Source organism: Drosophila elegans, unplaced genomic scaffold (genome assembly GCF_018152505.1).
Source record: "Drosophila elegans isolate 14027-0461.03 unplaced genomic scaffold, ASM1815250v1 contig_149, whole genome shotgun sequence".
NCBI classification, from domain to species: Eukaryota; Metazoa; Arthropoda; class Insecta; order Diptera; family Drosophilidae; genus Drosophila; species Drosophila elegans.
Genome location: NW_024545513.1, coordinates 12,208,359 through 12,234,946, shown reverse-complemented (window position 1 = coordinate 12,234,946; position 26,588 = coordinate 12,208,359). Strand labels below are relative to the sequence as shown.

The 26,588-nt window shown below is 41.2% G+C and overlaps 2 protein-coding genes across 23 annotated transcripts in view; both read right to left on the bottom strand.

Annotated features, from left to right (window-relative positions):
• The window catches only part of LOC108137146 (interference hedgehog), a 31,850-nt gene extending 24,809 nt beyond the window's left edge, over nucleotides 1–7,041 (bottom strand). For 2 of the 3 annotated variants that reach the window (XM_017258712.2, XM_017258709.2), the window contains exons 1-2: nucleotides 6,890–7,041; nucleotides 6,228–6,323 (exon numbers count right to left, since the gene is read on the bottom strand). The gene's annotated coding sequence lies outside the window, so the exon portion shown is untranslated. The other variant, XM_041708964.1, reaches the window with a different exon arrangement.
• Nucleotides 7,042–8,195: 1,154 nt separating this feature from the next.
• The window catches only part of LOC108137078 (basement membrane-specific heparan sulfate proteoglycan core protein), an 87,560-nt gene continuing 69,167 nt past the window's right edge, over nucleotides 8,196–26,588 (bottom strand). For 19 of the 20 annotated variants that reach the window (XM_041707090.1, XM_041707096.1, XM_041707098.1 and 16 more), the window contains 18 exons: nucleotides 25,314–25,462; nucleotides 25,050–25,230; nucleotides 24,096–24,705; nucleotides 23,562–23,824; nucleotides 22,988–23,168; nucleotides 21,803–22,203; nucleotides 20,579–21,035; nucleotides 20,243–20,492; nucleotides 19,689–19,863; nucleotides 17,471–17,551; nucleotides 14,844–15,067; nucleotides 14,199–14,471; nucleotides 13,383–13,841; nucleotides 12,460–12,926; nucleotides 11,677–12,383; nucleotides 11,190–11,606; nucleotides 10,870–11,017; nucleotides 8,196–8,922 (listed from right to left, as the gene is read on the bottom strand). In XM_041707090.1, the coding sequence (XP_041563024.1) occupies nucleotides 8,880–8,922; nucleotides 10,870–11,017; nucleotides 11,190–11,606; nucleotides 11,677–12,383; nucleotides 12,460–12,926; nucleotides 13,383–13,841; nucleotides 14,199–14,471; nucleotides 14,844–15,067; nucleotides 17,471–17,551; nucleotides 19,689–19,863; nucleotides 20,243–20,492; nucleotides 20,579–21,035; nucleotides 21,803–22,203; nucleotides 22,988–23,168; nucleotides 23,562–23,824; nucleotides 24,096–24,705; nucleotides 25,050–25,230; nucleotides 25,314–25,462 (5,486 nt within the window). In that variant the 3' untranslated portion in view covers nucleotides 8,196–8,879. The remainder of the gene's footprint in view (nucleotides 8,923–10,869; nucleotides 11,018–11,189; nucleotides 11,607–11,676; nucleotides 12,384–12,459; nucleotides 12,927–13,382; nucleotides 13,842–14,198; nucleotides 14,472–14,843; nucleotides 15,068–17,470; nucleotides 17,552–19,688; nucleotides 19,864–20,242; nucleotides 20,493–20,578; nucleotides 21,036–21,802; nucleotides 22,204–22,987; nucleotides 23,169–23,561; nucleotides 23,825–24,095; nucleotides 24,706–25,049; nucleotides 25,231–25,313; nucleotides 25,463–26,588) is intronic. The other variant, XM_017258584.2, reaches the window with a different exon arrangement.

Sequence of the window (26,588 nt, the reverse complement as noted above, 5' to 3'; positions counted from 1 at the left end):
AACGTGCGAGCGTAGAGGAAAACTTGTGGTGGTAACACCAGATGGCTGGGGATCGAGGTTTAGGGTTCGCGCTTCATTGCACATTGCAGATGCCAAATTAGCCCACACCCCACACCCCACACTCCATACCGACCACCCACTCCACCCATTACGTTTCGATTGAGTGAGCAAATTGATCCTCCAATTAAGGAAAGTGGGGAGAAAAAAAGACATGGGACGAACGACATTATTAGCTCGGGGGCTTCATTTTGATCGATGTTTGAACTACGGCTTTCGAAACGGGTGCAAAAGGTTAAGCTTCGAGTTCAATGTGAGTCGTTACCGTTACATAGTTACTGTTACACATTTTGCCAACATATTCGCTCTTTTGCTAATCACTTCTCTAAACCGGTGCAATACTTTCAAAAAATCAAATGAAAGAAAACCACCGAGAGAAAGACAAGAAAATACCAAGCTGAGAGCTGGGAGCTGGGAGCGATCTCCCTCTTTCTTCTCCATCCCCAAAAAGCTTGCTTTCTACTCACGCAGCAGCAAATTTGATACCCTGTTCAATTGGCAGGTGAAGTGTATGCCATAGAAGCACTTTCAACTCAATAAAATTAATGCAAGGTCTTGAAGGTCTCAAACGTTCATACAAGTACTTAGTTTTATTATTTAAAAACCCCATTTAAGTCTTCACCTTTTTTTTTTAATGTAACTTGGTAAGTAAGACTTGACTTTTTGAGCAGGGTCAACTGGACCATTTTCAAAGGTATGTTTTAAGTATTAATTGCAGATCACATATTACTAATGGTGTTTTGGGGCCTTGGTTAAGAATGGAATTATGATAAATGGTTGATCCTAATTAAGTTTTACTAATGTCCCTATCTATAGAGAGGCCCTATTCCCTAGCTACCTAAAAGCTTTATGCATTGCCCAAGAGTGCTTTAAAGGTCCAGGAAATCTGACCATAATCTTAAAGAGAGCTTGTGTGGACTAGCTTCCCCATCGTAGGTATCCCATAGTCCGCATATGGCGTCTCGAGTGCCTTAACTTATTTCCAGATCTGGCTTATCATGAACGCTGATCTATGACTCGAGAGTTGGCCTGCGAATGGAGCTCGGAGCTCGGATCTTGTATCTTGGATCTCGGAATGGAACGTTCGCGTTCGCGTTCGCTGACTTGGCTTCGAACTCATTTTCTAATTGCCCCACGGTGGCCGAGGAATGTCTGTCTATTCATTCGCGGTCTCCTACTCTTAATGTTACTGCTGCTCGCTCTGGTATGTGTTTATTTCGTTTCGTTTCGTTTTTTCCTGTTTCCACGCAGGTTTAATTACCACTAGGAGGGGAGGCTCTGAGACGTGCAAAGTTCGAATCGGCATTGGAATCTTGGATTTCAGCATTTGCATGGATCCTATAGTCCAAGAAAAAAAAAAAAGAGGAGGGGATGGCCGTAGACATGCCGATCGCCGTCTGCTATTTTAATTGAGTTCACAAATGTTCTGAACCAAACCCCATACACAGCTGGCGATCGCCCCCTTTTTTCCCCCATCTAATGCTGACAGCTACGTGCTGAGCCAAAGCCCCCCTTGCCCCCGCCCCTGAACTGATGGTTAGTTAGTCGGAAATCGAAGCAGTTCGATTATTCAATATTTTCACAGTGCTTGTGGGAAATTAATACATCATCGTGGCCCCAGGCCCCAGTCCCCAGTACCCAGTCCCCAGGCCTCCCATACCAAAACCCCAAAACCCCCCTCGGAGTTGCTTCCCCTTTTTGGGGGAAGGCTCTAATTAAAAACTGCTTGAAACAGGTGTGCGCGGGAAAAAATGGGAAAGCGGAGCTCTAATCCATCAAACAGTTTTGGCCTTATGTCGGTTCATTGATTAACCAAAAGTTTTCCATTGGGTTCGATGAGGATCGTGTGATGGTAAGCCGGGCTTTAGATTTCGATCATAAGGTTTGGTTATATCTAAGACATAGGCATTTTCTATTCATTCCATAGGATTTGTGGCATATCTCTTAACTCTATTTTCGTGGTCCCTGGTCAGCTTGTAAAGTAACCACTTTATATTCCGAAATCGTTTCATTAGTTTCAGGCAATATTCCACAATTCATTCACGTTATTTCTTGATCCGATATTCCTAGATTTTCTTTGTCCGCCTAGAAGTGAACCGTTTAAAATTGGTTTTATAGACCAGGAGACCCATTCCAGTCGATCTCCGCTGAAGATATCAACATCCGCACATCCCTTTGAGTTCTTTCCCTTGTCAGTGAACACTTGCCGGAGTTCCTGAATCACTAAGCGCGACAGAGGTAGTAGGGAAAAATGAAACAGAAGATGAGGCGGAGATGGAGGAGGAGGAGGCTACCTGGGTATTGTTACTGCGATTCCCTACCTGTGTCAATGTCAGACTTCAGCGCTAAATTGTCGCTTATTAAATGTCTCTCGTCCCGCCGACGAGCCACTTTATCAAAACTCCAGAGGGCGGAGATGTACGAGATAAAGGAGGCACAGACGGCGGAGGTAGCCGAATTCCACGTAACCGTAGTGTCGTCTGCGGCCCATTGTCGAAAATTATGACTTGTTTTGGGATTGGAGTGCAAATAGCCCACTTCCTGTCTGTCTCTGTCTACCGTCTCTTTCTGCCTCTCTCTGTCTCCGTCTCTTTTTGTCCGCGGGCGATGGTGATTGCCGCCGTCGCCGCTCCAAAGTTGCCGTTGTCATCGTCACGGACCGCCGATGTCCCCACTGATAAGGAGCAGTTCGGTTGGAGAGGTACATTTATTTATGCACTACTGTCATCGTCTCTGTTTCAACTACTGCGGTTAGCTCTAGATTGATGATGACATTGCTCTCTATAAAGACAGTCAAATAGGTCCCATTCGTAGTCACTATTTGACTAACTTTTGGGTCATCACTGCACAGTCGATTTTCTATTTTTATGTTAATAAATAGTCTAAAACACATTCCTTAAACTTTCTTCAAACATATTCAACTATGTTTTAAGTTTAGGGATCCGAATTCTCCGTTTCGGCTTACCAATATCCACAGCAATTGATGTGTTCCATCCCAGAGATATTTTTTACAGTCTCCGCTACCGATGTCTTTAGTGCGATAAGCTGGAGAATTACGTGCCAGAGATTCGCCTCCTTCTCTTGACTGAAGCCAGAATTCGGGGATCCGTGGGCGTGGCAGCACTCAGAAGAACATATGTGATCAGATTACGTTGGCGGCTTGTAATGCGCTTCCGTTTTCTATCTCCGATTCTTCATGTTCAGCTGTTTCAGTACTACCTATTCTTCATCGCCGTCATTTGTCTTTTTTCGAGGCTAATTTACCCTGTGATGCAAGGCGCCGCTCCAAAAAACGGGCCCGAGATGACTCCCAATCCCGAACTGAAACCAAAACCAAAACCCAATCGGAATCCGGGCCAATTCAGCCTGCAATTACACTTCCGCTGGGGGAGAGCGAAGATCACAAAAAAGGCGAGGAGAAACATAACCCCTCCTCCTCTGACAAAAACCTCCCATTCATGCCTTCTCCGCGTCTCAGGCTCATTCACAAGATTCAAAGTCGAGACGAGAGTTCAACCATTCATTCATTCACGTTGATTGCCACCTTTTCCCGATCTTTTTTTCCTCCTGCCCCACGGCAGCCTCTTGTGCTCCAATGATTAGTCTGTGCTAATGAACAGGCGGCGGCTACCTAGCAAAAAAAAAAAAAAAAATACAAAAAATACAAAAAATACAAAAAATACAAAATATAAAAAAGAAAAAACACATCCATGACGACCAAGACCAAGACCAAGACCAAGAAAAAGCCCAAAAAAAAAGACACAAAACACCAAAAAAAGAGCGAGAAAAAAGCGAGACAAAGCTGCACGAAAGCGGCAAACAAACAGAAATCAAATCCAATTTATGTTTTCAACATTAATCATAATTTCTTGGGGCCCATTTCGGCGTGGCGTGAAATAATTTTTATGCGCCGTTTTTACGGAACCAAAATCCGTTTCGGAATCGAAATCAAAAACAAATTCGAAATCCCAAGGGGAAAAGGTGTCAATGTCTAATTTTGATGGCGAATGCACTCGGAGCATTCTGTTTTCCTCATTATGACTGTGAGATATGGTCGAATGTGGTCTGGATGGAAACTAGCTCAGTGGATCAGTATTAATGATGTGCGAGAATCGATCGCGATCGTTTTGACCATGAAATTTGAGCGCAAAGAATACGAAAATTATGGTTTAGATATTTGGTACTGCTTAAACGTATTATAACAAAAATAGGCATTTTTATGTTATACATAAAGTATAGTAAATAATATGACTTTCTAGCAACTAATTATCAAGACAAAATTAAAATTGGTAACAAACGATGGGTGGCCTATTCAATTGTTATCGCAATCATGTTCTCAAGGAATTTGAATGGCTATAGCATCTTAACCTTTTACTTTCCAACCCAATTATCTCGTTTTATGCTAAACCAATTCCAATGGATGCATCACAGACCAAGACCGATTCCCCAGTAAAAAGGACCTGTTCTGGCCAAGTTTCAGGCCAGTAGCTCGTCAAACAGTCAGTTTAGCATGGAACCTGGGAGGCCACCATCGAATAGATCTCTGATTTAGGGGGCGGGGATCCTGACGCTGGGCCACTTGAAAAGCATTTTTTTGAAATTTATTTTCCATTTATCGCTTTATTTATTTTCTACCTTCTTTCAGTGTGTGGCCCAGTCTTCTTGCTCCCCTCATCCTCAATTCACCTGGTCTATCTGCTTATGCGATTAGAGTTGCAGCAAAGGAGCCCGGGAAGATGACGATGTGGATGTGGATGGTAAAAGATTGGGACTGGGAATGGGAACGATGACGGTGACGGTGACGGTGAGGATGATGATGATGCTGCACGGCGTGTTTATTTTTGTTTGGACCCAAAGACCTTTTTGTTTGCCTGCATTTTCGATGAAGAACAAGACGGAGCGAAGGAACTGTGTCTCAATGGGCCACAATCGAAAGTAATAATGAAATCCCATCAACAACGAAACAAAGGCTCTCTGACCATTCTCATTCTCATTCTCATAGCCATTCCCATTCCCAATTCCCATCCCACTTCCAATCCCCTTCCCTTCCCCTCCCCTCCCTTCCCTTTCCTTCGCTTCCCTTTCTGGACTGCAGAATGAGACGACGACACTTGCCTTGATTTTTATTGCTGGGCTTTTCCCCCTGCCCTTTGATTTATTGTCAGCGGAAAGGAGGCAGGAAAATGGGAATGCTCTCCGGTTTTGGTTTTCGCTTTGGGCATGGGTCCGGTTCTCTGGATATACCTCTGTATCTCTTTCTCTCCCAGATGATCTTGTTCTGCGACCAGCTGCCTGTTGCATTCCGCTCTCTCACCTTTTGCCAATGGCAACAAAAATGTGCGTGCTCGAGCTACAGTTGAACTTGGCTAAGACGGACTGTGGAGCAAGTGTACTGAGTCACATATATTTACATCCAACAGTCATAACAAAGTTATATTTTGAACTATCCCATACATAATCAAATCAAATCAAATGTTTGGTATAGAGTAATATCCAAAGCTAAAGTGCAGGAATAGATAATGTTAAATCTCTAAAAATCCAATATATTTCAAATATATATATTTCAAAGTAAATAAGTTTTATAAGAAGGCTAAGTTCCACAGTTTTATTTTTTAATTTTTAAATTCCCAAGTTACCAATTTCAAGAAACATTTTTTTGTTCCACATTTGAGGATTATTTTTTCGTGTTTTAAGAGGTCCCACTGTAGTTGTGCATCCTTTCCCTATCTTAAGTTTCTATTCTGGTGCTCAGCACATAGACAGTTCATTAATGTTATCAACGAGCAAAAAAAAGGGGGAACGAAGAATGGTCTTTAAACCCCCCGCCAACCAACAAATTACTGGTTTGGTTCTCCACTTTTCTGGTTTATGTACGCGCTGATTTTGATGTGCAACACTTGTTGTTATTTTGGTTGGGGGCCCGCTGACACATAAAAGTAACGGCAATTGGCAATTGGCCATTGGCCATTGGCCATCGCCTGTTGGCCAAAAAAGGACATAGCCACATGGTCATCGCGAAAAACTTGTCAACTGGAATCGATCGATATGGCAGTGGTTATTCGGCGATGGGGTGGAGAGGGGTGTTTTGTCTGATCTACGGACATTTACGGACTGAACTGACCAGATGAACTACTTTCGAGCCACTGGCAATTTACCGTTTTAAAACTCACCTGTTGGCTGCAATTTCGAAGGGCAGGTAAATCGAATCCTCTTTACTCCTATCCTCTTCGCTTTATGCCGATCGCTAACCTCCTCCTTGTCGCACGCTAAACGAACGGTAAATACTTTGATTAGATTTTGATCACTTTGTTAGACGCGGCATTCTTGCGATTTTTCCCATCAAACAAAAATCAAGTAGGTAAAGAACAATGCCGAACTGTGCCGAGAGGAAAGGCAACCCAAATAAAATAAACCTATTAAAATTTTATGGCATTTTCAAATAGGCTTTTAAACACACCACACGAGAACACGGCGATTGGCATCGGGTTAAATTGAATTTCGTGGCTCTTAGTCACATCCGCCGAATGTCCAAATGTCCGAAATACGATATATGATATCTGGGGATCACTGCTGCTGCACCAATGCCATTTCCCCTTCGCTTTTTGACAAATATTCGAAAATTATTGATGTTCCGCCGAAACTATAATTTACAGTTATTAGGTGTTTTTTTTTAAACGCGATGCCGCTGTCTTTTTAGCCGGTTGCCGTTTTAGCCGTTTTAAAAATAAAAACAAACTTGGCACACGCACTTTTCTCGCTCTCGAGACTCGAGAGGTTCTCCTCTCTCGAGACTCCTATCACTTTTTAATTTTCAATACAGCTAGGCACTCACAGGGTATTTTGAAACAGCCAAAAAAAAAAGAGTAAGCAAATAACGGTAATTAGCGCGACGCGGGCGCCAAGGGTTAATATAAATCTCTGGTGCGCTGGTATCTTTCCCCAAGGCGCAGCACTGTTGCTCCGCAAACACGACTTTCTCGGTAGGCGGCGGGCAGCGAAATGAATTTTCAGCTGACGGCCGAGAGCCCAGACCACCGCGCCAGCGGAGAGAGATAAATAGAGAGAGAGAGGAGCGCGAGCGTCGAGCGTCGAGAGAGAGAATTTCACGTGCCAAAATAAGAATATTCTGTTAAGAACTGAAATATTATGAAAGCCATCAGTACAATATTTTTTTAAATATTATGTTTTATAAGTACAAGTTACAAACTAAACTATTAGTTACTGAGACTAATTTTAATTTGTTCTACCAGGTACTCGTTTTCAAATTCATTCCACCCACTATGTGGATGCCAAAAATGGCATTATTTAAAGATCCTAGCAACTAACTGTGAACACTTTAAGCCTTCAACCTGATCAGCATTTGGGTAAACTATATAAAGTACTGGAACCTTTTAAAAGTCCTTCCATCCACCAATAAAACCACGTCTCAAGTATTGATGTCTTAAGTACTGAACTGTTGAAATTTATTTATAACAGACTTAAAAAACTAAAATCAATAAATTTGAAGGAGATATTTCCGACCCTATAGAGTATATATATTCTTGATAAGCATGACTAGGACAGTCGATATTCCCATGTCCGTCTGCCCGTCTTTTTGTATACCGTTAGTGAGCTCATCTTAAAAGCTAGAGATTTTAAACTTTCGCAATCGTTACTAAACTTTCAAATCGTATATTCTTATTAATAAATTGATAATGCTAAAAAACCGATTGGACGACTATATCCTTTAGCTGCCATAGTAACGACCGGGTAAAACTTAATAAATTTGGTCGTTTTCCAAAAAATATGCGCATATCTCGTTTTTCTCTTGCCTTATATAATGGTTTTATATAGTTTCGGGTCTATCCCTAGACTGCAAGGGTATTAAAACTTCGGCTTGACGAAGTAAGCTGTCGAAGTCCTTTCAGCTGGGAAGTCCTTGAAATGGTATTATATATATATATATAATATATTTATATATATATATATATATATATATATATATATATATATATATATATATATATATATATATATATATATATATATATATATATATATATATATATATATATATATATATTTAAGATGTTATATTTATGGAATTTTGACTTTATGCTTTTATCACCCGCTCCTCCCGCAATTAAACACCTTGCGAATTGTTGTTGATTTCATTTTAATATATCTTCTGCTTTTGCTTTTTATCCACTCAACGGTTTTCGTTCGTTCACAATAGTTGCATTCATAGTATTTCTTTTATCAATATATGGTATCAATTGGTATTTAATTAATAACGTGTGTGTGTGTGTGTGTGTGTGTAGGGCCAATTTCCGATTTCCAACATTTTACACTGGGTTCACAAAAAAAGAGTCGTAGTCATAGATATAAGCTAGAAACTAAAATTATAATTAAAATGCCTTCACTATTGTGGTTGTTGTGGTTGCAGTTGGCTAGTATGCGTTGTTGTTGCTCGAGTTAGTTAGTTAGTTCTTAGGGTTCTAGGCTTTATCTGTATTATTTGCATTAATTGCATTATTGTATCTGTTTCGTTTCACTTCTCGCATGGCGTTTTAGTTAAATAAATGTTTGTGATATTCGCTTTTTTCTTGCTACAATCTTTAACCTAGACTTAAGGATCGAAGAAGCAGTTGTAGTAGAAGTGATCGTTTATCTCTTTTTTTTGTGTTTTTGTTATCATATTATCTGTTTGCCATATAACACTCAAAATTTGTATGGTTTTGCTTGGGGCTTATTCATATGATGTATATATAAAAATTGTTTTTCCTTTTGTTTCTTTTGTTAATGTTTAATTAAAAAGCTAATTTCGGTTGCTGGTTGTGTCCTCAGACGACTGGCGGTTCGGTTCCTCCCAGGGGCTCGTCGTGACTGGTGAAAACCGAAAAGAAATCAAGGAAATCATAAATAAATTAAGAAAAATAAAGAAGAAATATGTAAGCAATATAAATAATGAGTAAAATAGTAGAAGTTGAACAAAATAAAATCATAATAGAATGGAAACCAAAATGATATTTCCTTAATAGGACTTGTTTCTAAGCTTACGAATGCTAGTAACAACAATATTTGTATATTCTGAAATGTGTAAAAGTTGGTTAAAAGCCTCGCTAAACTGCATTTTCAGACTTTGCCTCAACGCGAAGAACTTTGATTTCTCCATACATACGATATCCGATTTTTACAGACCGTAATATATTTATGTAAATATATATGAATATTAATATTTATGTAAGTAAGTGTAGTGAGCAACTGTGCGTTTCAGAAATATGGATATTTTACGAAAAACGTTATTAATGATTTTGGATAATATTTAATGCATCTTTTTGAGAGTTATTGAGATCAGGTAAAAATAAACAGATTTTAATAAAAGTTACTTATCATAATGAGGGATTCTTTACCCTATAAAACTGAAACGCACTGCCCTTCAATGTAACATAATATTATTAATTTGTAGTATTTATAGCTATGGTCACAAAGCAGGATAAGTTTTGACTACATTGAGCTAGAGCTTCAGTATCGCAGGATAGATTGCACCGATATCTGTATCAAGGGTGTTATTTCTATAGAACACCACCTATCTATACCAGACTTTTCTACCTACTGACAATTGGTGTCCGAGTGCATTAATATATATAGCTTAAGAGCTGGGTGCCCTGAGCTTGGCTTCGAAACGAGAATAATCCAACTATAAGTTGATAGACAAGATATGTAACAATAACATATATGTATAAATATTCCGCTTATGTTCGGTTCAGTGCTAACTATTTGACTAGAAAAAAAAAACACGCTTAGAGTCTTAGTATCCTTAAGGATGGCTTAATACTAGTCGATTATCTATGTTCGTTTATCTGGCTGCGGTACTAACTATACTTTGTATAATATAACATGATATTCTGCAATGATATGGCACGATAATTCCAATTTTAACACTCCCAAATATATATGACTATATTGTAGACGGTTGGGGTTATGCGGCTATGACACTTGCTAGATTTTCTCCTTTTAAATGGAAAAGAAAGGAATTTTATTATTGAATGAAATGTATTAACGTTGTATATATACGAACAGACCTATTTTCCACATACATTAAACTAGAAATTGCAACCATGCCGTCACATCTATTTAAATATTTCAAGGTATCAAACAGAAAGAGGAGTTTTTATATTTAGATATATATCTTTCTATTTCAGCAACTAGATAGTAAAAGCAATTTTTGCTGGAAATAATCTAGCCAACAGTTAACATAACCCTCATTAGACTACTGTTTGTTTTGTTTTCGACTTAAACCAGTGTCACATGGGCTTAAAAAGTGTCATAGCCGCCTCTCTTCTGGGCTAACGAAAATGGAAAAAGATTCCTTTCACGTTTAAGTAAGGGGTACGGTTCAGTTTCTCTTAGCTAACTGTTGGCGTTTAACGATTAGTCCATCTGTTTCGATATCATTCCCTTTGCGACCCTGATGAATCGAGCTTAGCTGGGGGCGGGCAACAGACACAAGGACATCACCGATAGGCGACTGCCCAAGAGGACGATCGATAGCCCAAGCGATAACGATAGAGCCACTCGATGGGCTCTGCTGGTGTTGAGGTCATTGATCTTGGGACGTGGATAGAAAATATGCACGGGTGGCGGTTGATCTAGCTCGTCGAAGAAACTGAAATCCCTGTCATCCACATGGTAATCCATAACCAGATCATCACCGATCTCCTGGTGAACGAGGCTAGAAGGATTCCACAGACTGATCGCAGGTAGGCGGAGGATCGATAAGTCACAAAAGCTGGGGAAGAGTTCTTAAGAAAGATGATGGGGTTTACTTACGCGGGACAGACATTGACATTCACTCCGTTGATGGCAGCTGAACTAAGGTTAATTTGGCCCACGGTTTCGCCCTCGACGACCACGATGCAGCCGTTGAAGCTGTGCTTGTAGCGGTTGCCCGTGAACTGTGCGATATCCGGAGCGCCACCTGGAAAAGTGAATTGGAAATTGATTCGATTAGACATTCGTTGATGTCGAAAAGGGTTTAGGAACAGTGAAACATCTTGTAGACATAAATTTGTGTATCATTGTGGCTTATACAGCATTTCAGAAAGCTCTGTATGCTATAGAATTCGCGCTTATTTTGTAAGGACACTTACCGACAAACACATTGCCCGGCAGCTTCATCGCCTTCTTGCTGGTGGGTCGGGTTTCACCCGAGTGCAGCACGCGTTCCACTTCCAGAACGGCGGTATTGTCCGCCCGCTTGGCGATCACAATGTGCCGCTCTCCGTTGTCCACGCGGGTCTCGCTATTCCGGATCACCGCCTCCTCGCCATCGAGTCGCATGGAGAACTCCACATAGCCATCGACAACGGCGGCGGCGATGAAGTCCTGTCCGGTGTACTCCTCTCCGGCCTCTTGGCCCCACCAGTAGAGCAGACCATTGGGCTGGCTGGTGGTGAACACGATGACCATGGAGGTGTATGATTGCTCCAGGGCGGCATTGAAGTAGGTGCGATTGAGCTCCACGAAGCCATCGCCGCGGAACGATGCGTTGAAGCCCAGCTGGATGTCTGCAGGTAAATCGGTATGGGGATTAGATGGCCTCTTTGCCATTTTAATTGATCAAAGGCTTCAACTTACGCTCCTGGCAGTGTTTGCCGCTGAAACCGAGGGGGCAGGAACAGACGGCCATGGCCTCCTGCTCGCTGCAGCTACCGCCGTTCTCGCAGGGATCGCTGGCACACGGAGCCATCGCATATGGCTGCAGTTCGTCCTCGTTGTGGACCTCTGGGACTGGGGGCGGCACCAATGGCTCATTGTCGCCATCCTCGTCGCCGCCACTGATCTCGTTTGTCTCGCCGCAGTTCTGAATATTCGCCGCATCCTTGATGTCGGCCAAAAGTTGAACGGCCTTCTGCGAATTGTAGAGCCTGGAGATGCAGCCATCGAAGCCCTTGGTAATGTTCACATCCCGGTTGATCTTGACCGTCGACCGATCGTAGCCGCCCACATAGAGCGGTGTCTTGAGCGACAGTATGCGATCCGATCCCGGGGCCTTGGCCTTGCGCTCTGGGCCATCGCCTACCCGCAGGATGCCCTCGCCCAGGCGACGCCTGATCTCGATTCTCGTCCAGCGGTTCAGGGGCAGTGGCTTCGCGGATCGCACCACCACGGGATCCAAGCGGGCGGCCGTATTGATCAGCAGCTCCACGTGACCGCCACGGAGGACCAGGGCCAAGTAATCGCCGCTGGGCAAACTGGATTCCGCCGTGTACAAGATCACGGAGTCGGCCAAACTCGACGGACGCACGGAAAGTGTTATGTTGACTTTGGTCAGTTTAGGGGTTCTGCAAGGGAATCGGTAGTCAGTTAGTTAGTTTCAGGGAATCACAAACGCACAGCACAATCACAAACAGAACTTACCCGTAGGCCGCAAAGCTGTTGTCCTTGAAATTGAGGCTGTGCTCGCTCAAATGCTCAATGTACTGGCATCGATCTCCGGTCCGGTTCAGCGGGCACAGGCACTCCATGTCGTTCTCCGTGTTCTCGCAGCGTCCGGCGCCGCAGACTCCGGCCGTGCACTGGGTGCCCTGGATGGCACAGTTCCTTCCCGTCCATCCCGGCTGGCAAATGCAGGTGTATGCCTGCTCCGTCTGGCTCTCCAGGCAGACTCCCTCGTTTTGGCAAGGTCCAGCGGCACAGGGCCGGCAGTCGGAGATGCCCTCCTTGAACTTGGCCTCCCGGATCAGTTCCACGGTGCGTCCTTGCAGGGTCAAACGGCTGATGCAGCCCACGAATCCCAGCTGCTGGCCAACCGCCTCCTCCGGCAGGAGTTCCCAGTTGGGCACTCCGCCAATGTACAGATCCTCAATCAGGTCCAGTTGGGGCAACTAATGTTTGGGTAAAAGAAGGTTATTATAATTATTTGTATCTATTAATCATTCTACTAGAAGTTATTAACTTGACGCCTATTATTTTAATAGTTTTTATAATGGCGAAAATATATTTCACTATGATTGCAATTTTTGCCAATACTATTTGCTTGTGGAATCCAACTCTACAAAGTTTTAAGATTATTAAAGGACAAATTAACTAATTAAAATATTTAAGGTCTTAGATAAGGTCTTATCTACTTTAAAAATACGTAAGATTGTTTTTATTAAAACTTGTTAATTGTTAAAAAGTTAACAGATTATTTAAGGCCAATTTTTAAGCTTAACTCAATATAAAAATATTTGCCATTTTTATATCCGAACATATGACTTAATACGGTTTTTTGAGTATTGAGTATACCATTGTATTCATATATAATATGATCTATAACGTTTTGGGTTCTAGGTCTTTACCTGCTGGAGTGTGGGGAATGCCACCGGATGCTGTTCGTCCACCTGGATGTAGCCATCCCTCCTGGAGCGGCTCACTCGAACCGTGTGCCACTCGTTGAGAGCCAGTGGCTCCTCCGCTCGTACCAGCAACGGTTTGCCGCCAAAATCGAAGCGGAACTCCGCATAGCGATCCTTCAGCGACAATGCGATATAGTCGCCGCTTCCGCGGGTTTGTCCATTGAAGAGGAGCAATCCGTCGCCATTTTCCGGCCGGAAGGTGAGCTCAAAGTTGAACTTGAACGAGGAGTTCGGCAGCGTGGGGAAACTCATGTAGCTGCGTGGTTCCTGGCGGAACTGGGGAATCGCCCCCGTCACCACCAAAATGTTGGGGAAGTCCGCCGTCTCGCCGTCGCCATACACGGCCGTGCAAATGTACGTTCCGGCGTCATTGGCCTGCACGCTGTCCAGGGAAAGCTTCTCCTGGAATTACAAAATTAAAGGTTTATTTATGTCTATATAGATAACCAATAGATTGCGTTATATAAACATGTCGTTTTTACAAATTTTAAGAGATGTAATCTCTATAAAATAGTTAAACTTAAATATTTAAAAGCAAGTTTTCAGTTCTCAGAAAAAATTAAAACGTTCGATAACTTTGTTTTAAAATATTTTTATATTTTGATGATTTTTTTTATTGTGATTGTAAATCAGTTTAGATTCTAAAAACCGGTTTATTAAATAAATTAAATATACTTTTTTTGCAAATAAATTTTTTTTTAATTTTTTAATGCTTTTAAAATTGCTATAAAAGGGTATTTGTACGTTTTCGGGACTTACGCTGAGCAGACTGCGTCCCGCTTGGAGTTGTCCATATTGACGGGACCAGCGGTAGGTGGGCTGCCTAGCTTCATCGGCTCCGCACTGCAACTGGGCATTTCCGCCCACCTTTGCGTAGACTATTTTGGAGCTCTTCAGTTCGTGGGGCTGATCCTCGACCTCGAGTACGTAGCTGGTCGTGTACAGATCTCCTTCGTCTGTCTTGCACTTGCACACATAGTTGCCGGCATCGGTTGGGGCCACATCACTGATCACCAGGCGGTTGCCCACTTGCTGCAGGTAAATAATGATAATATATTATATATATTATATTTAAATGAAAGCTTTTAAGATTATATAGAACGGTATAAAGGAATCGTAGTTAGGGAAAAGAACATTAATCGTTAATATTTTATAAAAATTGTTGCAAAGCCGAAAACGTAGTTAACGGTGTCAAAGCCCTGTTCAAAGTTTATAGATCGGAGATACAATAGTATCTAGGATCGTATATTGTTACCGTACTAGATTAATTTTTAAGGAATAATAATAAATCGAAACCATAGTCAATGGAATCTTAGCTATAGGGTTGTGTATTAAGGTCCTGGTCAATGATCACAGATCGTAGATATAGTATTATAGAGGATGGTAATTTGGAGCCGTACTCACCCGGACGTTGTTGCTGAGTGGAGCTTTATCGGACCGCTCCCAGACGACATCCGTGTAGGTGTCGTCGGAGGAGTAGCACTCGACTTCGGTGTCCTCACCGACTCGAAGGTTGGAGGACTGTTGGTCCAGTTTCAGGCTGTAGTCGCGCGTCCTTTCCGGTAAGTGTGGGGGCGCCGTGGGCACCGGCGGCAGGTAGGCGGGGCTGTAGGGGGGCGGGGTCGCCGCTGATACCGCCCAACAGTCGACAGGACACCAGATACACACACACATTGACAGGGGCGACAGGTCGACAAGGACGACAAGGATGTTCGGCGGAACATTCACAATTCAGCGACAATTCACAGGTGCATGGGTGCATGTGTGTATATATGTGTGTGTAGATATGTGAGTGTGTGTGTGTGTGTGGGTGGTGTAATTGTGTTTGTGTGTGTGTAGTGTAGTGAACAACGGAATGGGAATAAGATAGTAAAAAATACACAGAGAGAGAAAACAGTTAGCAAAATTACAGGTCAAAATTGGCTTTTCAAACAGAAAGAAAGCGATACTTATCGAACGATAAAATTTAACTAGTTATCGGCGAAATTAAGTTTATATATATATATATATAATTTAATTTTATAAAATATAACGGTATTCACTAGGTAAACTTTATTATTTTTAGGTGGATCGGCTTATCGTTCGATTCATATCGCATTTGGTTTCGTTTTAGTTGTTTCGATTTGGAATTTGGTTTCCTAGTTAGACAATACATACATATACGATATACATATATAGAAACAGAGAGCGACAGAGAGGGGACTATGTGGATTTGTGAGGTGGACTACTTTTTATGGAGCTACTTTTTACTCAATACTGCTACGAATCGAATCACACAGAATGCGAATACATGTGGGGTTACAAATGGGGTCGTTTAGGGTTTATTCTGGTTTTCGTTTTTATCTCAAGAGTCGAATTCTACAGATCTAATTGGGGCTTGGGTTACCACTAAAATCAATTCGGCTTTTTGAGTCACAAAAAATACATAAACGGGTATATAGATACAATTATAGATACATTATACAAAATTTTGATTACTTAATTATCGCTTATAGTGTGACAAAAAGTGTGCGCATATATGTGTTTGTGTGGGTCTGAGTGTTTTGTATTATTTACAGAAATTTCGTAACTCTAAATATGATAATATAGTTAGTAACTTTCATCCGGCTGCATGCAAATTTCATCACAAGTTAGACTCTGTTAAAATGCCAACCCGCTGAACGCTGTAAAAATATCGAACGTTTGTTTATCGTTCATCGTTATTTGTTACATTTAAGCTACTTTTATACCCCTCAAGGTGCGAGTGCGCCATGTCTTCTTTATTACTTCTCGATTGACTTTGAAGTTTGGTGCGGTTGTTCGTTATCGGTTATCGCTGGTCGCTTATCGATAATCGGGTTTCTTCAATTGAGTGCCAATTTCAATCGTTTCAACTCTACGATTTTGTGCACCCACGAGCATTGCGGAATTAAACAGCCAAAGGAGTAAGGAGAATGTGGAGGAAAATATATATAGAGTTCGGAAAAGATAGAATTGGAAATGGGAAATTGGAGGAGGAAGGAAGAAAGGAAGTACAGTTGAGAATTAGATAGCGATACCAGGGCAAAGAAAGAGTGAAAGAAAGCTTTTGCATTGGGGGAAAGGAGAAAACTTTGGGACCAACCGAAGCTACGCTTCCTCAGCTTTCGATCCTTGATGGCCTTCGTCATCGGATGCTTCTTCCAGCGCTTAAAGTTTCCCGATCCTGAGCTGGATCCTGGTTTTCCGCTTCCCTTGCCGGCGATGCAGTTAAATTCGTCCGAGTGATCCGTACAGTCGTAAATGCCATCACACACCATGTTGGCCCTGACGCAAGTGTGCGGATGGGAAACGCACTTGAAGTCGCTGGGCTGGCAGGTGTACGAAATAGTTGCTGGCCGAATCGTGGCGGGTCCAGAATTTAGGGGCTTCGAAGGCGAGAGTTTGCTGCTTTTGAAGTCTGCGGCGTTTTTTTTTGCATTTTTATGTTTCGGTATTTTCGGTATATTCAGTATTATCAGTGTTTTGGTTTTTTTTTTTTTTTTTTTTTTTTTTGTGAAAAGGCACAAAATAAAAATTAGCATAAATGTACAGCCTCCGCAGCACCGAAGCCCTTGGTTAGTAGTAATCCCTAAACCCTACATGTACAACTTAAAACCCGGGGCACTAAACTAAGGTAAGACTTTTGATTATTGTGGTTTCACGCATGCTGGAAAGATGTTACGATGGTGCTCAACCTATCGGGTCGGTAATCGTGGGTCCATCGTGGGACCTTGTGCATTAGTGGGCGTGGCGGGTTGTGGGAGTTTCATTAAAGCAACTTTTTACAGGTTTTTTGGAATTATTTTTGATTTTTTTTTTATAAAACTTCTATTGCTCTAGGGTTAGGCAGTACATAATACAGATGTAAAGATCATAAGATTAATAATACAAAACAAATGCCAAATAAACGAAAATAAAAAAAAATATCAAACAAAATAAAAGAATGTAAATAAAATACAAATAATATAGGTGTATCATAATGGAGGATCGCTGCGATTAGATTTGGTTAGGCGGCGGTGGCTGTAACACACCTGCACAAATATACAGAACCATGCAGGGCGTGTCTTTCAGGGTGACACCGCCCTTATACCGAGAAGGATACTGGGTAGTTCCTGGGTGGTTGTAGTTGCGACGTTTGATTGAGCGATTGATTGATCGATTGCAGTTGCAGTTGCATGCCATACCATTAAATTTGTTTGTGTTTTGTGGGTGTTTTTTTTTTTTTTTTTTTTTTTTTTTTTTTTTTTTTTTGACATAGGTTCAGCAAAAGCGCACACAGTGTACCATTTCATTTATAGCATATAGCATGTACCAATTAAACAGTTTAAGTCAAGTCAAATCAAAGGGTAATTTAAAAATATTTCAACAAGCGCACATGTAAGAAAGTGGGAGAGAGAGAGAAATAAGCGTGAGAGAGAAAGAAATAAATATGAAATTAATTAATGTGTTCCATTTGCATTCAAAAAGTAGGTGGAACTGTAAAACCTACGGCTTCAACGGATATTCTTCAAACTTATACTTCTATATCTGACTATTTGACTGATTTTATCTGATTCAAGACAAAAGTAAAGTTTTTATTATTTACAGATTAATTTGTGCTGGTTTTCTTTGCATATTTGGTTTTCAGTGTGCTTTGGGTGCAAATTCAGTAATGATGTAGAAAGTCAAGAATAAAGTGGTGAAAATGGAAGTAGAGTTTGTGCGGTGCTTATATCGTAACATAGATAATTAACTTGTAATTGGTTTACACTTGTTAATTCACAAAAACACAAACAAACATTTGACAATAACCAAAAACCATTTGAAAGAAATATCATTAAAATTAACACACACTCAACTGTATTGAAATAAACAAACACCAAGGGAAAATAGCGAAAGGGGGAAAGGAGCCGAAACCAGATAGAATGTAAATGTTAACAAAAAACGCAACAAAAGAGGTCCAGAATCGGTCAACCGAAGCTCTGAGAACCCTTGCAGATCCATAAGTTTTAATGCCAATTCGATTCCCATTAGGGAAAACTATGTTTTGTTCTAATTTGTAAAAGACATTTAATGGACATTAAAAATCGAAAATTTAAAAGCTTATTTATGAACTCATAATTTCAGGGAATTATTTTCTTAGCTCGGAAAAAAACAATTTTAATTGTATATGTCCCTGACATCTGGCCTCTGCAAGGGCTTGGGAAATAAATAAAAAGAATATGTTACAATTTGGTTCACACATTTCAATGTGCAAGTTTTTAATGTTAATATTATGTTTTATTTCTCACTTTTAGTGGGGTTTACTTAAATGTAACGTATTAGAAATGTTTTGGCAGCCATTTTGGTAAGCTTAAGATTTATCAAGTTTTCTGAATGTTTGTATATATAAAAGTGTGCGTGTGGTGTATAATTTGTTTTTTTTTTCAGAGCTTAGATTGCTATAGTTTCAATTGGTAAAAAAAATAAATGAAAAAAGGAATTTGGAAATTCTTGGGCTCGGACTTTGTTTGCATGCAATGGACATGTATTCTATATTACTACATGATTGGCAGTTGTCTTATTGTTTTTTTTTGTTTGTGACTCCATCACCAAAGTATTTGCAATGATTTCGATGTTTCTTTTTGATCATTTGTTATATACAGAGTGTGTTTTCGTATTACCCTGGAACCGCTCCCTATGGTGCTAGACATATATAAATACATAGAGATATTGTCTGTTTTCAGATGTTGGCGAGCGACAATTTCTGTTTTTTTGTATTTACAGGGTGTTTCTCTGTTTTCGATTTCGTGCTTTTGCTGTTTGTCGAATTTTTAAGTTTAGTTTAACAGATACGATTACATTGATGTGTATATATATAGAAGTATTCATATTTATATATTTATATATATAAAGTGGAATTAGTAAAATCAGCGAAAGATCGAACCTGCTTAAACAAAGCCTAATCCTTGAAAACTCTTCCTTTTCTTATAGATTTATAGATTTATATTTTTCCTTTTTTTTTTTTGGGATCTTTTACTTATTTTGTTTTACTTGCGAAATGGCCTAGCAAAGATTTTGTTCAAATTTCTTCTTTTAATGTAGTGTAAACCCATTGGGTAGTGGGTATTTCGTTTTGGTGGGGGTTTTTTTTCGGGGGGAGAGATGGGAGATAGGTTGCTGTCGGACAGGACATCTTCTTTCTGACTGCGGACCGGCGGATCCGACTCCAACTCTGAGCCGGAGGCGGAGTCCCGGGCCCCGAAAACCTAACGCGTTGCGATTACTCACTTAGTACTTGCAAGTCGATGGAGACGAGGGGCAGTTGCTGCCTCCTGGCCACATCGTACGAATTGCAGATGTAGCGGCCCTCGTCCTCGGGTCGCAAATCGGTCAGCACCAGCACCTGGCTGTCCGGACGAGCGTTGTGCGGCAACCGACTGCCATCCTCACGGTACCAGTGGAACTGTAACGAGTAACACCCAATTCGGTCGATCATTAATCCCTTAATATAATGGTTCTTGTTACTATATTTTTAAGTTGGTTGCGGAACGAAATATTTCCGAAAATCGTTCTGTTTGCAGATATTTGCAAATGACTTTAGCAACCAAATCTCCTATATAATTATGTAATGTTGTTAGCTTTAATCAAGTCGAAAAATGAGATTGTTTACTATTAAATTGTTTCTTAAAAAATGTATCAAAAACTGTAAGCAGCGAATTTCTAGTAGATTTTTAAGCACCAGTAAGAAGCATTTACATTTTTCACAGTATTATTGACACGTTTTATAGATGGTTAGGGTTTCTGAATATTTTTTGAAGATAACTGTTTAGTGGTATATTCACCTGGACATTGCCGCGAACCTCGCCGCCGTACTGGGTGGTCAGACTGCATCTTAGCTGGATGGTGCTGCCCTCGCGGTGCTGCTGCAACTGGGACTGCGGAACTGGCTGGAAGCCACCGGGTTTCTTCACCATCACCTTGGCGGTCTCTGACCTGTTTCCATACTGGTTGAAGGCGGAGCAGCGGTAATCTCCGGCAGCGGCCTGAGTGATGGACTCAAATCGCAGGGCATTGTGTTCGAAGCGAACGTTACTGGAGTTTGGAAAAGTCAAACAAAAAAAAAAAAGAGAAGTTAGGTTAGGGACACAGTAAACCAATTGTCCTTTTTATATTCGCACCTGGGCAGTGGTCGATTATTGTCGGTGCTCCAATACACATCCTCCGGACGCACATTCTCCACCAGGCAGTACACATCCAAATTCTGTCCCATCTCCACGTTGAGCGGAATGCTGGGATAGAAGGTGATCCTGGGCAGGGGCAGCGGGACCAGCTCCTTCACCACAGAGGCCTCCACACGGCCATCGCTTCCGACTCCGTTGCAGCGGTACTGGCCCAGATTCTGCAGCTGCACGAACACAATCACCAGACTGTTGTGCTCCGCGTGGGCATTTGGAGGCAGGGGTGCGCCATCAACGCGTTCCCAATACGAGCTCAACCCCTTGATAGCGTCGCAACTCAGAGTCACATTGGTGCCAATTTCGGTGGACAGCTGTTCGTTGCGACCAGGCGGTTGGGTGTAGGGGCGCGTGTTGTAAGTTGGTCGGCGGGGAACGGAGTCGTCCACATCGGTATCGTCTGTAAATAAACCAATAAAGAGCAGCATTAACATTCGGCTAGCCTTGCATAAATAACCCTTACTATCGCGGGTGCCATAGAAATCAACGTGGTTTTGAAATGGCCTAAGGAATTACAACCTGTTCGAGCTGTCACATAGGTAGCAGTAAACTTGTTTATTGTTGAAATATATACATTTTTAATAGGATAAAAAAAAGACTATAAATGTTTTTCAAAGTATGCAATGAAAAAAGAACGTCGTCTTTGGGAATGAATAACACGAACTCACAGACTTAAAATATATTGTTGCAGTTTTTTAAGCAATGTGAAAACCCTAAACATAAGCAAATTGTTGTTGTAGCAACCTCTGCATTGTATACACTCAGAGAACACACAAAAAAAAAATGACCTAAAAATGATCAAAATGGGATTTAAGGTCATTTTTGGTAGTTTTTCTCACGTCATGTTTCCAAAAAATGTAAATCATTTTGATTCTATTTAGTTCATATGGTTTTTTAGTTTTCTTTGTGTGTAGTATGTTCTGTACAACTTTATTTATAATTAACTAACATACTGTTTATTTGATATTGGAACATTTAAAGATTTATAGTAACGAAAAGTAGAAAAAGACTTAACTTTCTGTTGAAATTTGATTAGAAAAAAAGACAATAAAAAAAATTTTATATAAAAATAAATAATAATAATAATGAATTTTTTATATTGATATTTCTATGACTGAGTATTTGTCGATTGTTATTTTAAAACATATCCTGGCTGAAAGGACTCACCTCCTCCGATGTCGCCCCGTTTGGGCTGAACTTCCACGCGCACGGATTTATCATCTTCGCCCACCGCATTGGATCCGTGGCAAGTGTAGTCGCCGGCGTCCTCCAGTGTGACTCGGTAGATCTGGACGTTGGCAGTGTTCGTGGATGGCGGTCCCAGGAATCCAGTGGAACCTCTCCTTTCGGGGTGGGTCCAGAAAACAGTCGGAGTGGGCACACCGCTACCCACGCAGCTCAGCGACAGTTCGTCGCCTTCGGTGAGTCGAAGGGTCTGCTGTTCGGTGCTTAGCTGCACGAGAGGTCGCTCATGGACGACAATGGAGGCCACTCCGGTGGCCTCGCCAGCAATATTTCTCGCCCGACACTCGTACTGGCCGTCATCAGCGACCTGAATGTCTTCGATTCTGCAAGGAAAAATATAATATGAATATTTTAATTATATGTATAAAAACAAATTCGAATTACAAAAATCCGACCCTATAAAGTATATATATTCTTTATCAGCATCACTAGTAGAGTCGATCTAGCCATGTCCGTCTGTCCGTCCGTCTGTCCGTCCGTTTATATGCAAACTAGTCTCTCAGTTTTAAAGCTATCTGCATGAAACTTTCCCAAAAGTTGTCTTTCTATTGCAGATAGTATATAAGTCGGAACGAGCCGGATCGGACGACTATAGCATATAGCTCCCATAGGAACAATCGGAAAAATAAATGAAAAAAATTATAACTTTGCTGCTTTTCAATTTTTTGTTTACTTCTTCGACATATAGCAATGGTTAAATATTTCAGAATGGTTTAAATTTTATCAAAATCGGACGTCTATATCATATAGCTCCCATAGAAATAATAAAAATAAATAAAATAACTATCAAATAATTGAGCTGCAAATCATCATAGCTTCAATGTTTTTAAACATATACGCAAGTAAATCATAATTTTAATGTTTTCAAAAATGTTTAATTCTTGCAATAGCTGCAAGGGTATATGAACTTCGGCTTGCCGAAGTTTGCTTTCTTTCTTGTTTTTTGTTTTAATTAAAATATATAATTTATTAATATATAATTCAGAAAAAATGTTGTAAAATTCTTTTGTTCAGAATTATTTTTTTTTTTTTTTGTTCAAATTTCAAATTTTTAATCGTTTATTCTGGGTAACAAAAATGAAGATGGAAGTAGATTGGAGTACTTACATCATATAGCCGGGCTCTTCTCTGGTCGTGTGACGCGGCGTCAGCGGTTGGCCGTCCACTCGAACCCACTCGACGGTCGGCTCGGGAATACCGTGAGCGGTGCAGTAGATGGCAGCCTGCCCGCCGACCAGAACTGTTTGCTGGGTCTCCGGCTGAATCCTAATGTTAGGCCGCTCCCGGGCTACAAACAAGTAAACGACAGTGGTGGCACCAATTAGTATTAGGATCAGAGTGTGCGGACCTGTCTTATTACCAACTCCACTCTTGTGCACTTGCATGGCAAAGTTTTAAGTTTTAATTTAGATCAAACAGAGTGGGGTCAGGGGTTTAAAGGGTTTAAATAATAATATTCGGGGCAAGATAATCAGTGTTTGTGAGGGAAGAGAGACAACAAGACGAAATAGAGCAAAGGCATCGTTAGCATGGGAACTTTTTCTTGGGGTGAAGGAATATTTTTTAGAAGGAGTTGCGGTCAAAGATGTTTACGAATTATTAATGTTCTTTAACCGCACCAGCCAAGGTAGCTTAGTTTGAGATACAAGCGTACTAAGGTCGTGGATCCCTGAAAACTTACGTTCAATATCGATGTTTGTGCTAGACTGTTCAGTTCCGTGGGAGTTAACGGCAAAGCAAGAGTAGGGACCTCGATTCTCGGGCCGGGCTCCATAGATGGTCAGCGTATTGCTGTTGATGTGGACATTGACGGCCAACTGGTCGTGCACCTTGGCCCATTTGATCGAGGGATGGGGCGTTCCACTGGCCTCGCAGGTGATGCTATAATCCTGGCCCTGAATGATGTTCACATTCTCCGGCAATGGCACAATCCTTGGCTTGGCGCTGTGGGATGTAAGCAAAGTCAAAGGTATGTCAGACTCTTAAGTGCTCAAAATAAATACAAAACAAGAACTTTGATGTGGTTTTAGTTGTACAAAGAAATATTAGAAGTGTTAAAAGTTCCTTTAAAATGGAACAACTTTTAAAAATTTTAACATCACAAGAAATAAAATAGATTTTTTTAAAATTTGTTTATATGTTATTATTTTGACCGCAGCTGTAGATTGGCGTTCTTTTCGTTAATGTGCGTCTGATGAGGAAACTGACAACTCACCCATCATCGATTGGTGGTTCCTCGCGTGGCTCGATGTTTACACGAGCGTCCGCGGTTAGGTTGCGGCGGGTGCGTTGATCAAAGGCCGCACAGGTGTAGATTCCAGAGTCGCGGTAACTGGCATCGCGTACCTCCAGGACATTGCCATTGATCTGGACATTTCGCGGGGCCGAAGAGGACAGGGGGCTGCCGTTGAGTAACCAATCGTAGTGCAGAGAGGCACCGCTTGTAAATTGGCAGGATAGTCGGAAAGATTCGCCCTCATAGCCATTAACCTCCTCCGGCTGGATATACAAACGATCCTGCGGCGGCGGCGGCTGGGGAGTGTTGCTCTGCACATAAACGATGACATACTGCTCAACGCGGTGCAGTTCATTGTACGCCTGGCAGCGATAGCGACCCTCATCCGATTTCCTTGGCGACTCGAAGATCAAGCGGTTATTGTACGTTCTTGTGCTCTGGGCATCCGCCTGTCCATCCACTCGTGTCCAGGTGACAGTGGGTGCCGGGTTACCTGTCACCTCGCAGACGATCTCATTGGGCTGGTATTCTTCAAAGGTCACATCGTGGGGCAAGTTCACAATCTGAGCCGGCGAGCGCTGGTCCACCGCTAAGGAGTGAGTTTAAAATTAAAGAGACAGAGATAGGACAGGTCAGCATAGTCTTAAGTTGAAAAGAAAGAAACGAAAGTGCCACAGAAATCTCTCTGGAAGACCAAATCTAATAGAGATTCCTGTAACACCCTTATATATATATATATATATATATATATACTAATCATTGTAGTCTTAAAGCATAATATAACTTTTTCTCTTTATTTAGTTTGAAAGCTTTAAATACCATAGCGAGCCAGCATTTCCTGGGCATATCCTTTGAATAATGCAGCATTTTTTGTTTTTTAGATTAGGGGAACGATAAAGTATGGATACAATTAGGTACAGAACAAATACTCACGGGTTATGGTGATGGAGACGGAATCCTTGAAGACGCGGTTGGTTTCCTTGCTAACGGCCTGGCAAATGTAGACTCCAGAATCGCTGATGTCCAGGTTGAAAAGATGCAGATTACCACCATTGACTTCGTGATCCTCTGGCATGCGACTGTTCTCCTTGTACCAGTTCACATACACTGGATCCTATAATCAAAACAGAATGTTAATATCAGAATCGCTAGATGGTATACATCTCAATAAAGATTATGCGTAAACTTAGAACTCACATTGCTCCAGCGCATCCGACCGCTACAGCTGAGGACCAGCGATCCGCCCACGGGCACGATAGTAATCTCCGGTTTCTCAATCGACACAATGATCTGGGTCCGTACGGGATCTTCGGTATTGGGATCCGTTACCGTAGGATCGTTAGTTTCTAGGGTAGCGGGAAAAATCGATTAGGCATATGCTTTAGCACCCCAGTAATTTCCCACAATCTGAGTTCCTTACGGTGTGTGAGTAGGGACCTCTTTACACGACAGCCCAGCTTTTCTGAGCTTTTGGTATTTATGTTTTTTGATTTTTGATTTTGATTGTTTTCACACTCTCTGAAAATACCAAAAGCCTCAAATGAAAAACTCAGGTCGTGAAAAGAGCTCTTCAGAGTGTGTTAGTGACAGGTGGTTGCGGTTTAATAACTCCTATTCGGGAGCACAATGTCAGGATATTGAATTAAAGGTTTAGTTTTGGTTTTCGGAGTCTCCATTCCGATTTGGAGATAACTCTGATTGACCTACAGTTTCGAGGGTTAGGCGACAGATTGATTTACAAACATGGAGATAGTGCGTTCAAAACTTTCAAAGTTAATTAAAGGGTTAGTGTTATTTTTCATTATAATTTAAAGGGTTCTGTTTTGATTAATGTGGTAGTAAAAAAAAGTAATTTATCAACAATGAAGAGGTAGTCTTGTATTATAAGAAAAACCCAATTAAATATTTCAAAGTATGTAAAACTTAATCAGTAAATTTATTTATTTACGTATAAGAAGTAATCGATCGGTAGTCTATGATTGTAAACAACAAAGTTACTTGTTAGTCAAGTTTAAATTAACCTCTGTCCCTTTACGATCAAAAGTTATGAATCGCACTATGGTTTCTAGACCTGGATTAGTGGCTATGAATTTATATGGTAATTTCATGGTCTACTTGAGCGTGTTTCTGGGCCAATATTGGTTTGGCTTTGCGATCGCTGACGTTATAGACTGGCAGCTAAGATATAATACACATATAGACAGAGAGACAAGATAGTTATCGATGGACTGCACGAAGTGGGGTTCGGAGGATCAGAGGTAATAGCTCGGCATCTGTCACAGATAACAAAAACTACTGTTGGGGTAAGACAAGTACTAAGACACATAGACTAGCTAAGTGGTTTTTAGATCACCAGAAGATCAGACACAGAGTCAAAGAAGGAGAGGCAGAGGCAGAGATAATACAGGAGCGCTAACCCAATTACAAGATTCTGGGAAATAATATCCCACTTGGTCTACTTGGGGTTTAGGT